General features: G+C 37.1%; 1 protein-coding gene across 10 annotated transcripts in view; it reads left to right on the top strand.

Moving 5' to 3' along the window:
- Window positions 1-14,029, top strand: part of R3HCC1L (R3H domain and coiled-coil containing 1 like) — a 97,254-nt gene that overhangs the window by 30,771 nt on the left and 52,454 nt on the right. For 6 of the 10 annotated variants that reach the window (XM_037729320.1, XM_017502719.2, XM_037729323.1 and 3 more), the window contains one exon: window positions 8,488-8,796. The exons of the other annotated variants lie outside the window; for them this stretch is intronic. In XM_037729320.1, coding sequence (XP_037585248.1) covers window positions 8,790-8,796 — 7 coding nt within the window. In that variant the 5' untranslated portion in view covers window positions 8,488-8,789. The remainder of the gene's footprint in view (window positions 1-8,487; window positions 8,797-14,029) is intronic. 10 annotated transcript variants of the gene reach the window in all.

The following is a 14,029-nucleotide window of genomic DNA, read 5'->3' as shown; positions in this document are numbered from 1 at the left end:
ATTATTTGGGTTGTGGAGTAGAATTTAATGTGGGCAACTTATGGTTCAATTCTTTCTTTCAGTATGAAAATAGTTATACAAAGTAAATAGCTTTGCTACAATGAACCTTTGGCTGTAGCCCAGACTAGTACTGGGGACTGAATGTTTGTGTTCTCCCTAAACTCATATGTTGAAATCTAGTCCCCAGTGTGATGGTATTTGGAGGTGGGGCCTTCCAGATGTAATTTAGTCATCAGGGTGGAGCCCTCATGAATGAGATGACTACCCTTGTAAGAAGAAGCCAGGGGCCAGGTATGGTGACTCACCCCTGTAATTCCAGCACTTTGGGAGGCCGAGGCGGGTGGCTCACCTGAGGTCAGGAGTTCGAAACCAGCCTGACCAATGTCGTGAAACCCTGTCCCTACTAAATACAAAAAGTTAGCCAGCATGGTGGTGCATGCCTGTGATCCCAGCTGCTTGGGAGGCTGAGGCAGGAGAATCACTTGAACCCAGGAGGCAGAGGTTGTGGTGAGCTAAGAGTACACCATTGTACTCCAGTCTGGGCAATAAGAGCAAAAACTCCATCTCAAAAAAACAAAACAAACAAACAAAAAACAAGCAGCAGCCAGGGAGCTAGCTTGCTCTCTTTCTGCTATATGAGATAACATATGCATATGCATATGCATATACATGTACATATACACATCTATTCTCAACCCACTGCAACGTAGAAGAGGGCCTGCTCCAGAACCAGGCCATGCTGGCACCCTGACCTTGGACTTCTAGCTATCAGAATTATGAGAAATTTTTGTTGTGCTTAAGCCACCCAGTCTGTGGTACTTTGTTATAGCAGCCTGAACTAAGACAACTAGTTTCTGTAACTCTCCAAAATAACACTTTCTGACTTTTTGCCTCTTCACATGTTGAGTCTGTTCTTTCCACTTGTAATGTCTCCCGTCAATTCTGTGTTTGAGTATCTGGTTCTAAAGGCCTACCCTCAGTTCCACCCACTTTATGACATTTTCCTCACCCATTCCAAGCCATTAGTGATATTTTTCTCCTCTGCTTTCTATTATTTACTGCTTTTCTCTTTATTTGGCAGTTAGAGACTTATATTCCCTTAAAACAACATTTAAAAAAATCTTTCCAATTAAGTAGAGACATCTTAAGGGGAAGCTTCATTTTTAACTCATGTGTTTTAAACCATATTGTTACTTGTAGTTCTACCTTATAATTTCTACTACCCCAGCAGTGATGTCAATATAATATGTGCACTTAATAAGTATTTTTTGATGGTTAAAAAAAAAATTGCCATTGCCTATTGTTGGTTTTTACCCATCTTTAACAATTATCTTTCTCTTTGTATCATGAGAATACTAGATAAAAATTGTTTAAATACCTGAGCCATGTCCCTTTAGCAGATGATTCTTTTTTGAAAGCCTTCTGTAGCCCTGTATACAGGCATTCTGTTCCTTAAAGTAACATTGTTTTGAAGAAGTTACTGTATTGTAATTATTTGTTATTCTTGAAACTCCAATTAGTAAACTTTGAAACTGCATAGAAGAGAAACTCTTAAATTTATTAAGTTGCTAATGCCTTCTTTGCCTGAAACTTGCTTTTGGTTTTTCAGTTTTTCACCAGAGACATTTCACACTTGCTGGTATAGCCCCAAGGAGGAAGGCGATAGATAAAGAGCTGTAACTATGTCTCTAACAGACAGACCCTACCTCATTTACAATTAATTCATTTTTGTTGTTATTATGATTTGGTATTTTAAAAATTAAACTATTCTGTGCTATGCATTTTTACCCCAACACAATTTTTAGAAGGCACGTGTTCTAGTCTAGTGTAGTAGTTATGTACAGAGACTTTGAGGTCCTATTCAACACTTGGAAACTGTGTGATCTTTAGTAACTTAAGTTTCAGATTTCTCATCTGTAAAGTTGCGATAATAATAGCTACCTCTTAGTATTGTAGTTGGGATCAAATGAGATGATATATGTGACACTTAGCTGAGATTAAGTCCGGTGGCCTCTACTTTCAAAATTTACTCAGTGGTTTATTAGCTTTTCTCTGTGAATTTTAAAGAGGAAAAAAAAATCAGGTTTAATGCATGTCAAGGTTGAGGTAAAGCCCCCAAAGCCTTGTCTATTTGAGATCCTTTATTGTCAACTATAGGATGTCAGTTAAACCCAGAATAAACCCAGGAGAGGAACTAATTTCCAATAACTGTAGAAACAGACCAACCTCCAGATGTGTAATGAGGGAAGTTTTAGGAGTGAGTCTTTTTCTTTTCTCCCTGCCCCCTGCCACCAGTTACATATGCAGAGTAGGAAGCAAACTTTTTCTCTCTACCTTTCTGTTACATATTATATTGCTGTTGTTCAGTTACATTAAAGCTTTTATCTGACTGCTTTTCGAGGTGGTCAATAATAGGTGCTAACATTAAACTTGGAGCAGTTAAGCTGGTGAGCTGTGGGGTTACCTTGTCAGTGGAGTGTGAAAGAGACTACGCTGCGGACTGTTTCCCAGCCTATAAAGCGTGAAATCAGTTGGTGCTGATGCATGGCGACTGTAGCCAGTGGAGTGTAAAATAAGTTGGGGGCTTGAATTGTGTTATGTTATTAGAAAGACCTTTTCATACTAGTTTGTTTATGTATTTTGGGACCTCCAAGATCCTACTGGAATCATGTATTTTGTATCTTTTGTTGTCTTGATACTCAGTTTTTTCATGAAATGTTTGTTCTTTGTCCAGCTGCAGGCAGATAAGCAGAGGCAATAAATATAAATGACTAAGGCAGACTAATATTAAAACACTGTATATATTCTGTTTAAGATTGCATCTGAAAATACCATTTGCAGTTGGTATTTGATGTACAGGTTTCTTCTGTTTTAGACTCAGGATATGAAAGTTTACTGTGCATTCTACTTTGAGCTTCTGTCAGTGTAAGAAGTGTGTTATCAGTTTCACTGGATGATGGTCCCATGTTGAAATGTGCCTCTGGAGAAGGGAAGTAGAGAAGGACAGTATTTTCAAATGCTTGGAGGAGTTGGTAGGAAGAATAGAGATTATTCTTATGGGGAATAGAAGAGAGGGAGCTCTCTCCAGTGACACCTGGTGAGGTTCTTTACCATATGGCTTTGAGGGTGAGGCAAGGTGAATGAGGAAATTTCAGAGACAATAGTGAATTATTGTTAGCACTTCTAAGTCTGGAAGGTTATTGGAAATAGGCATGCCATGAAAGCATTAGAGGTCTTTCATTCTTACCTTACTTGGTTTTCTCTTTTTATGGCAGCAGTATTTGAACTCTTTTTTGGTTGCTTTGCAGTTACATGGATTCTAAGCAAATTCTAAATGGAGGGACTTTGAAATACTAACCAACACTTAGAAGTTGTGTGACCTTCAGGTATTTAAGCTTCAGATTTCATATATAAAATTGGGATAATCATAGCTTTCTCTTAGTACTGTAGTTGGAACCAAATGTTATAATGTATATACAACATTTACCACAATCCCTGTCACACAGTAAGCACTCAGTAAATGGTAGCTGATTATTATTCTTTCTCTTCTTCTACTACTACTGATGGCACTACTCGACCACTACTTCACTTTTGCTAGTAGGGCCTAAATTGTAATGAAACAGAAAACATAATTAGACATGGTTCATTGCAGCAGATTTTGAAAAATATCTCATTGTTCTCTTGGGCATTGTTTAATAGTTCTTTCTTAACTAAGTAGAAATTCTAAAAAGACTTTTTAAAATGAAAGGTAAGTAAGAATCTTTGTCTTGGCTTAAGATAGCTTTGCAAATGAGTATACAGAATTGGTTATTCTAAAATATATTTGCTTAATGTAAATAAATCAGCCTTTATTTGAGCTTACGGAATATATAGAGCTAACAGTTTAAAGAATTGTTATTCCTTATTACTCACCTAACACAACCTTTTTTTGGGTGAGGGGGAATTGTTAGAAGTTTTTTTTTTTCTCTGGTGCCAAGAATAGTCATAGTAGAAGTCTTGTCCAGTGTATGAGACACATTTTTGTTGGGGAATGGGATGGAAAAGTCATCCTGATCATTTATCCTTAATGGTAATGAGCATTAGTGTAGATAATATATTTGGATTTGATGTGCATTATGTGATTATTTCTTCAGCCCAATTAACTTCCTGATTAAACTTTGCTCAGCATATATCCTGAGCGTATACTTGGTGGAAAACTGATAATAAAGCTATAATCGTGGTAAAACTGCTAGTTTGGGTTCTGGTCTTAGTTACCACTCAAATAGTCTTAGATAAATCCCTCAACCAAATGGTTTTTGAAGGCTCTTTTCAGCTATAAGCTTTCTGTTTGCTTGTTTTGAGACTGGGTCTTGCTCTGTCACCCAGGCTGGTGTACAGTGGCATAATCATAGTTTATTGCAGCCTCAAACTCATGGGCTCAAGCAGTCCTCCTGCCTCAGCCTTCCAAGTAGCTAGGGTTACAGGTATGCACCATCATGCCCAGCTAAGTTTTTATCTTATTTTAATTTTTTAGTGACAGGGTCTTGCTATGTTGCCCAGGTTGGTCTTGAACTCCTAGCTTCAGGCAGTACTCACACCTTGGCCTCCCAAAGTGCTGGGATTGCCTACGTCAGCCACTGTGCCTGGCTTCAGCTATAAGATTTGAAGATCCCTATGGAGGTAAGCTTAGAAATTGGGAAATATAGCAGTGACACATTTTGACCACCAGAGGGTGAAGTCCAGTCAGTGAAGTTGTGCTCTGTATTTGATCAGAATGTAGCATTCTTCGAAATGAAGAGGACGCATTGCTCCTCTGCTCATTTAGGTTTAGTCATAAAGCCTCTTGCTCTCTGCCTCTACTTGCACTCAACATCTTTCTGGTTTTTTCTTTTCAAAACTTTCTATATGGGACTGGCACAGATATTAAAGAAAGGAGAAGAAAGGAGTAGAGGTATCTAATTGTCAGATATTCATCAAATTTTGTTCTATAAGATAGTGAATGACTCTCAGATGACCTTTGGGCAACCTTGATGGAAAGCACAATAGTATAGGTGGCCAAACTTCATTATTTGTGGCCACCTTCCTTCCCCAGAACACATAGGCACTCACACAACACTTAATCCTCCTTGCCGTCATTCTCTCTGAAATTCCAAGGATAAAAACAGAATATTTGAGAAATATAGTAGAATGAGCACAGCCCTTATAACTGTAACCAAGGTTCCAGTCTTGCATTGCCACTTAATGTCTGTGTAACCATGGACATAAATTACAACCTTGGATTCTCGGTGTCTTTTTCTGAAAAACTAGAATGTTGAATTCTGACCTATACAATCCCTTTCAGTAAGTTTAATTCTAAAACTCTGTAAAAATTCTTTAATGTTTATTTGAAGGGCAGTGGGATTCTTAGTGGAACACTTTAATAAAGTAGTATCTTTAAGCAGTAGCATATTCGTTTTTGATAGAAACAGAGCTGTAGATGTTGTTAAGATATAAATATTAAAGTATTAAGTAAACTGCCATAATAGCAAGTAGAAAGACAGTTACTACTCCACCGAGACGTTTGTTAGCCTCATAAACAAATACAGACTTGATTCTCTGTGAATGTAGGCTCAGGATGGCAGCGGTTCATTCAAGAGAAGCCAAGGCTAGGAGGAGCCAGGCCAAGCTTATTTTGGGTATAGTTAATAGTGAAACATTTTGAGAAGAAGGCATTTGGGGATAAGTAAGCAAAAGAGGGCAGGTAGGTTCTGGGAATCTGTGGTCATGAAGCTGGAGTCAGAGTCCATTTCTTCCAACCACACCAGTGGAAATAACTTTGACACGGCATTCAATTATACCAGTCCAAGTTGCTGTCTGAGAGCTCAGGATGATAACATGGAAGGAGCAAGGAAAGGCGTGGAGTCTAAATACCCAGACAAGCTGAGATGAGTGTCTAGAATGTGATAGAGCAAATGGACACAGAATTGTGCTTGTGAAAGCAGGCAAAGATTAGCACTTACTATTATATTTGATATGTACACAAGAGGGTAGAAACCCGTTAAGCTGACTGGGTAGAAATAGCATTTTAGGATTATGTACAAAAGATAATTTTAATCTGTCCTGGTTTTAATCACTATCCTTGGTGTTGGTAGAGAAGGTCTGTTCAGTATGTCTAAGGCTCTACACATGTTTGAGGCTTGTGATTATATCACTGACAAACTCTAGGATGTTTGATGGTTCTAATAGCTTCACACTCCACGGGATATACACATATTCAAAGATCTGCTCACTACTGCTGCAGAGTTCATTTCACAGAAATGAACTGGCTAGTAAAAAATTTGGCAGGCAAACTAGCTTTTCAAGTAGCTGCTAGGAATGGAGCCCAGCTGTTCCCTTTGGACTTGAGCTGTTGGAATTCATTGGGTTAGCAGCTAGAAAGAATGAAACTGTAACATTTTTAGCAGTGGTTCATGACAGCAAAGCAGAGGTGTTAGGATTTCTGTTCTAGAGGTTTACACTGCAAGTAACTTAACTTGATTGTGTGTCTTAATATTACTGGGCTTCTGACCGCTGAAATATGGCTTGGATCGATGGTGGTTTAGAGAAAGTAGAAAGAGGGCTATCCATCATTCAGAGGCTCCATAGAAGCTGGCTGATAATGGTGCTTTCACCAAGCAGCCATGTGTCCATCCATCCATCAGTAGGATGAAATGAGATTTAGCGGAACAGGCAGCCGTAACTCTGAGATACTTTCTAACCAACAATTGCAGCCCTGGACTGAGTCTGACCACAAAGCACAGCACTGGGGTTTGGCGGGATGTGGCAGCAAGTGCAGCCTCCTTCCCGTCACTGCCAGCCTAGAATGTATTCAATATGAGACTAGCCCAGGCTTACTTTCTATACAAAATTTGACTAAACTTGGGATGACAAGCAGACAGAAATAGTCTTCCAGCTCCAGACTATTTTACAAGTGGAGCAGACCCTTTCAGTGGGGACTTTTTTTGTTTGTTTGTTTAAGACTCTGGCTACTTTAGGTAATTGCATCATTGTGGTACTTAGGGATGAGGCAAAGATAATTCACTGATTTTATTTTATATAAATCCTTGTTTTGCCTCTTAAATCAACATTTTTACCTAGAGTGTTAGGTTGCAAGAACGGAATTTTTTTCCTCTTATTTCTCTCTACTCTTTGGCGGTGTTAATATGAAAGGAAAGAAAATGTAGATGGGGAAATGGGTAAAAAATTTGAAGCAAGAAACTTGATGATCTCTAAAATGGACAGTCAGGCTCTGAATAATTGGATGTGTACCATGTCTTTCTAGTTCTTTTGCAGGAACATTGAGCCTTCTGAGAGAGCCTCTTCGTCAGTATAGCTCTGTGCTCATGTTACCTGTCCTGGTACCATGCCTAGCCATGGCCAGCTTCCTTGACTACTTTCTCTCAGTGGTCACTTTAGACCTCAGCTCCTGCTCTGTGTTCTGAAACCTTGCTTTTCACTTCAGATTGGGGGAGGGGTAGAGGGAGCCTAATGTACCGGAGATGCTTCGGAAATGAGAGCCTTGGATGAATTCCTGGGCCTATTGATCCACCGGCAGTTTATGCATCCTGACATTCATAATCTCAGTAGGCTGCTGATGTTCCTGATTAATGGGCCCAGGGGCTGTCCATCCGTCACTTCACATTAATTACTGAAGAGGTGTTTTTCCAGTGATTTACCTGACAGCGGGCTGTGATAAATACCCCTAAGCAGAGTGGGCAGTGATTAATCACAGGACCACACCCCTCCCCCTACTCTTTTCTCCCCCCTAACCACAGGTTAGCATTGGGACCTGACCAAAGAGTGCCCCCTCCCCATAAGCTATCTATCTCCATAATTGCTTGTGGATGCATATTTATTGGGGCATGGGACCTGGCATATAGCATTCTAGAATTTGTGCCAAAGATGATGAAAAATAAATCTTCCCAATAGAAAGAGTAACTAACATGTTTTTACATGGGGCAGGGAAGAAGTGTCTGTGAGCTGCCTGTATGCTGCTTTTTAAGAATTCTGATAGGAATATTGCCCACCTGCTATGCATGCACTCAATACTGTGATGGTTGCTTTTTGAGCTTTAAAAAGAGGAGCTAGAACAGCTTTTGTGTTTGCTATATTTGTGGTATATTCAGGGAGAATATGTGAACAAATATGAGAAACTAGAGAGCATTTCAAAGTACTAACCTTGGGAGAATTGGACTAGAACTTCAGGATTCTATCTCTTTGTGGCCTTAGAAAGTGAAATTTAGTTAAATATTTAAATATTTTAATGTTTTTCATGTGTCAGGCACCGTATTCAACTCTGGAGATATGAAGATGAGTGTGATACAGCTGCGATCTCAGGGAGCAAAGCCTAGTGCCCCTTACCTCAGTTTCTCAAAGTACAAAATAAACTTCTGGGAAGTTATTGAATTAATTTTAAATTACTATAAGATTTAAAGTAATTTAGAATCAATTCGTACATCAATTTTTCTCTGAATATGATTGTATTCTCAGGATAAGTGTGTGAAAGAGATTATCTGCCCTTAAGAAACTTACAGAGTGTGAGATGACATTCATAAATGAAACATTTGAATAAGAGTATAAAGTAATATATAACGACAGTGATATAATGGCACTGAGATATCTCAGTTTTAACATAACTCATTTAAGGAGGGCATTAGACATTATCAAGGAGAGCATTTCAGAAGTTGGAAGGAGCAGACAAGGAGGCCATCCCAGAATGGAGAATTTGTGTCTTAGAATGATAGAAATATTATTGAAATAGTAGATTGACATCAAATCATGGAAAATCTTGAATGCAAGGTAAGCTTAGTTTATATATTGTATGGTCTGGGGAATCTAAGCTTTTGAGTGAGAAAGTTTGGGAAGAAATGCATTTTAGAAAAAATTCTTACATATTGATTTACCTAATGTTATTTGTAATTGCCAGAGCACCTCGGAATTCTCAGAGCCCTCTTTTCTTCTATAGTTCAAAATAAAACCATTCAAATTAAAAATATAGTTTTATATATCTGCCTGAGTGCATTGCAAAGGATTGTGTAGTTTGGTCATATATGGAGGAGATGGTAGAGTTGACAGTCAAAAGAGACCAAGTTTCTCATCGTTAACTTGTGCAAAGTTGAGTAAGTCAATGAAGTCTTAAGTAATAACTGCAGAATTAAATTGGGAAAGACTATAGCCTCAAGATTTAAGAAACAAATCATCAGTCTTACAGATAACTTCAAGACTATACTGATTATTCACTGGCTACTAAATAGGTATATTTTAAAGCCAAGAATCAGAAATTTAAAAAATTAAAGAATCAGTGCTGTCAGCTATATTTTGGCAGGAATTTTAAAGATGTCATTTTTTTCATTAAAAAACTTAAGATTATATGTAGCAGAATTCACCTTTCATAGAGTACATTTTGTGAATTTTGACAAACATAACACTTGTGTAACTCCCACACAATTAAAATGCAGAGAGAGCAGTTCCATCAATACAAAAAATTCCCTTGTCACTTTATAGTCAGCCCCTTACTTGATCCCAAGCTTTTGGCAACCAGTGGCATGTTTTCTGTCTCCATAGTTTTGTATTTTCCAGAATGTTGTATAAATGGAATTGTATATCTTTAATGATAAAAGATTTTGAGCATCTTTTTTGCCATCCTTATATCTTTGGTGAAATATTCTTCAAATTATTTTGTTGTTTTTTTGGCACTGAGTTTGGAGATTCTGGATGAAAGTTCTTTATCATAGATGTGACTTGCAAATATTTTCTCAAAGTTTATGGCTTGTTTTTTATTCTCTTACATGTCTTTGAAGAGCAGAAGTTTGAATGTTGATGAAGTTGAGCTTATTGATTTTTACATTATTTTATTTTATGGATCATGCTTTTGATGTTATATCTAAGAAACCTTTGCAAAACCAAAAATCACAAAGATTTTTTTCCTTATTTACTTATAGAAGTGTTAAAATTGTAGGTTTACATTTAGATCTGTGATTCATTTTGTTAGGCTTTGTATATGGTATGAGTTATGGATACAGTTTTTGTTGTTGCGAATGAATTTCCACTTATTTCGGCACCATTTTTTGGAAAAGCTCTCTTTCATAGAATTTCCTTTATACCTTTCTTGAAAATCAATTGTTCATATAAGTGCGAGTCTGTTTCTGGACTCGTACTGCATTTCATTCATCTATGTATTTACCCTTTCTCCAATATGACACTTGCCTGATTATTGTAGCTTTATAGTAAACTTGAAGTCAGGTAGTGTGAGTTCTCCACCTTTGTCCCTTTTCAGAGTTATTTTGGCGATTCCAGTTCCTATGCCTCTTCCTATCCATTTTAGAATTACCTTCTCATTTTCTGTAGGAAGTCCTTCTGGATTGATTCTGATTTAATTCTGAAGATCATTTTGGGGAGAATTGACATCTTAAATATTGAGGCATCTCATTTATGATCTGTCTTTAGATTTTTGATGTCATTTATCAATGTATTTTAGTTTTCAGCATAGATTCTACACATACTGTGTTAGATTTATGACTAAGCATTTCATGTTTTTGGGTGCTAATGTAAATGATACTCCTCCATTTTCAGTTTTTTTTTTTTCACTGATAGCATATGGAACTGCTTGTATCCTTATGACCTTGCTAAACTTACTTAGTTCCAGTAGCTTTGTTATAGATTCTATGAGATTTCTATGCAGAAGATTATGTTGTCTACAGATAAAGACAGTATTACTTCTTTCATCTAATCTGGATGTCTTTTACATTTTTTTCTCCCTTGCTGTACTGGCTAAAACCTCTATTTTAATGTCAAATAGAAGTGGCAAGTGTGATCGTCTTTTCTTTGTTTTTTGCATCTTATGGGGAAAAGCATTGGTTTTTCATCAAGCATAATACAAGCTGTGGGTTTTATTGCTTTGCTTTTTTTTGTAGATGCCATTTATCAGGATAAGGACGTTCTATTCCTAGTTTACTGGATGGATGTTGAATTTTGTCAAATATTTTAAGTACATCTCTTGAGATAATCATGTATTTTATTTTTGTTAGTCTTTTGTTATGTGAATTACATTTTGCCTGAACATTTTTTATTTCTTCTTCAATTTGAAAGATATTTTCGTGGATATAGATTTCTGCATTGACAGTTTTTTCTTTCAGCACTTTAATGGTGTCTGGTTTGCATAGTTTCTGAAAAGTCTTATCCTGTTCCACTGTGTTGTACCATTTTTTTTTTAACTGTGGCAGGCTTCAAGGTTTTCTCTTTATCATTTTTTTTTTCCCTCATCATTTTGAATATGATGTGTCTAATTGTGGATTTTTGTTGTTTGTTTATTTGATGCATGTTAGTGTTCTGTGAGCTTCTGGGAGTTGTTGGATATACTTTATTAATTTTGAAAAATTTTGGTTATTATCTCTTTATATTTTGTTTCTGTCTTATCTTTCTTTCTGGAATTCCAGTTACACATATGCTAGAGTATTTTATATTGCCCCATAGCTCTTGGATGTTCTCTGTTTTTCATTCTCTTGTCGTGTTTTGTTGGAATAGTTTCTGTTGATGTCTTTGCTGATTCTGTGATTGTTTTGGTCTACTGATAAGGTTGTTGAAGACTTTAATCTCTGTTACTACATTTTTATTTCTAGCATTTCCATTTGATTTCTTACTGTTTCCATCCCTCTGCTTAAATTACATATATGTGTATGCATGCTATTTACATATTTCATTACAGCATTTAACATATAAATTCCATGTTTGATAGTTCTAACATGATGGTTGTATCCGAATCTGGTTCTATTGATTGCTTTGTCTCTTGACAGTGCAGTTTTGTGTTTTGTTTTGTTTTTTTCTTTGCTCCTTGTTGTTGTTGTTGAAATCTAGACGTTTTGTATAGAGAACCAGCTAAATAGTACTTATGCCTGGAAATGGACATGCTTTGTCTTTTCCTGAGATGTGTGTGTGTGTGTGTGTGTGTGTGTGTGTGTGTGTGGTGGCGAGTAGTGTTGAGGGTTTTTGTTGTTGCTAGTTTACCTTTAATTTACCACAGCCTTCAAGATTCTCTAGCATTACTTTGTGTTTAGGGTTGGATTAAGTGTGCCAGACTTTTTCTTAATGTCTACTCCACCCTTATGTTTAGGTCTTCCCTTTGAACTTGCATCTCAGAGAATGTATTTCTCCATTCTTTAGCTCTTTGCTCACGAACAGTCATGCATCACATAACAATGTTTTGGTCAGCAGCAGACTGCATATACGATGATGGTCCCCTAAGATTATAATACCGTTATCTTAACTGGACCTTTCTGTGTTTAGATAAAATACTTACGATTGTGTTGCAGTTGCCTACAGTATTCAGTACAGTAACATGCTGTACAGGTTTATAGCCAGGCCATCCTGTCTTAGTGTAAGTATACTCTGTGATGTTCTCGCAGTAAAATCATCTAATGATGCATTTCTCAGACTGTATCCCTGTCATTATGTGACCCATGACTGTAGTACATTGCTGTTACATGTTGTTTGAGGCTTGCTAGTCTCCTTTTGGTTGGAGGCAGGGAGGACATTTTATGTTGGATTTTTCCAGTCTCAGTTTTAGCTAGGTGTTTTCATTTTTTTTTCTGGGTCTCAGGTATGGGGCTTTTTCAGAGATCTTGCCCCTTCTTTAAGGGGGGTAGAGGGCTTTTTTTGTTTGTTTGTTTTGTTTACTTCTCCTAGCTGTGGGTTCACATTTGGCTTGTAGTAATTTTTTTAAAAAGTTTTAACCAAATTTTTATTGGCTTGTATGGTGCCTGATATTGACTACAGGTAAAGTACTCATGTCCCATCTCTCCCTTTAAAATCTTGTTTTTCCTTAGATTTTAGATTAGTTACTTAGATTTAAGGTTGCTCTACTTTTGTGCTGGGTTCAAGAAAATTTGTGATTTTGCACAATATTCATCTTTTACTTTGTTTGAAGGGTGAAATGACATTCTTTCTAGCTTTCTACATCCTAAGCAGAATCTAGAAGTCCCATTTATTTATTGAGGATGTGTATTGATATGGAATTTTTGACTGTTAAAATATCTTTTAAATCTGTTTCTTTCAGTTTTTTCCTCCAGATTTTCATTTTTGTTTGTGCACTTATTCAATTAAAAAAAAGTCAAGTCTGTGCTATGTGTCTAGGCACTGTGCTCAGTGTTGGGGTATGTAGGGGTGGGCAAGTACCCCTAATAATCCCTTCCCTAGTGAAAATATAGTTTAATGAGGAAGTCTGGATAATTAAAGAAGTAATTATACTAAAGTAGTGATAAGAGCTGTAGTAGGAGAGGTATATGGAAGGAGGCACCCAGTCTTATCTGGAATGATTAGGTAAGGCTTCTCAGAGAAAGAGCTGTGATACAGATCTAAATAGGTTACATAGGAATTAGGTTAAATTAGGAGGCTGTGGGGAAGTAGAGTAGGTGGAGGGAAGAGATTGTGCAGTAGCTGCGATGCAGAACAAATAAAAACCCCACAAAACCAATGTGAAGAGTTTGAAAATCTGAAAGAAGAGCCATGTGACTATAAAGCATATGAAGACAGAAGTGACTAAAGATAAGACCGGAGAAATTGATTGGAGCCAGGTTAGAGTCTTCTAAGCATGTTAAGCTATGATTTTATCATGAAAATGATAAAAAGTCATTGAAAGACTTTAGTGAGGGTAACATCTGAGTAGTTCACGGTTTTGAAAGAGTCAGTTTGGATGGAAGGTGAAGAATGAATGGAAAGAAACAAAGCAGTCACCGAGACTAGTTAGATAGGTTACCTTAGTAATCCAGGCATTTGAATGTGTTGGTTTAACCTGGAGTAATGACATTAGAGATAGGGACAACCAGGCAAATTAAAGAGATACTCAGGTATAAAGATCAGTGAACTTCTCTGTTGATTGAATACAGAGTGAGAAAGAGGGAAGACTTGGAATGTATCCAGTAGAAATCTTGGTATGTTTCTATAGAACCTCCGAGTTTCCTTCCTTTCTTCAGAGGGAGAGTAGAAGAAAGGACCCTTGGTTTACTTTAATAATTACCATTTATGTATGTATGGCCCG

This window comes from Cebus imitator, unplaced genomic scaffold (genome assembly GCF_001604975.1).
Source record: "Cebus imitator isolate Cc_AM_T3 unplaced genomic scaffold, Cebus_imitator-1.0 Scaffold299, whole genome shotgun sequence".
Lineage (NCBI taxonomy): Eukaryota > Metazoa > Chordata > Mammalia > Primates > Cebidae > Cebus > Cebus imitator.
Note: the sequence above shows the minus strand (reverse complement) of the source record. Positions and strands in the feature narration are given on the sequence as shown.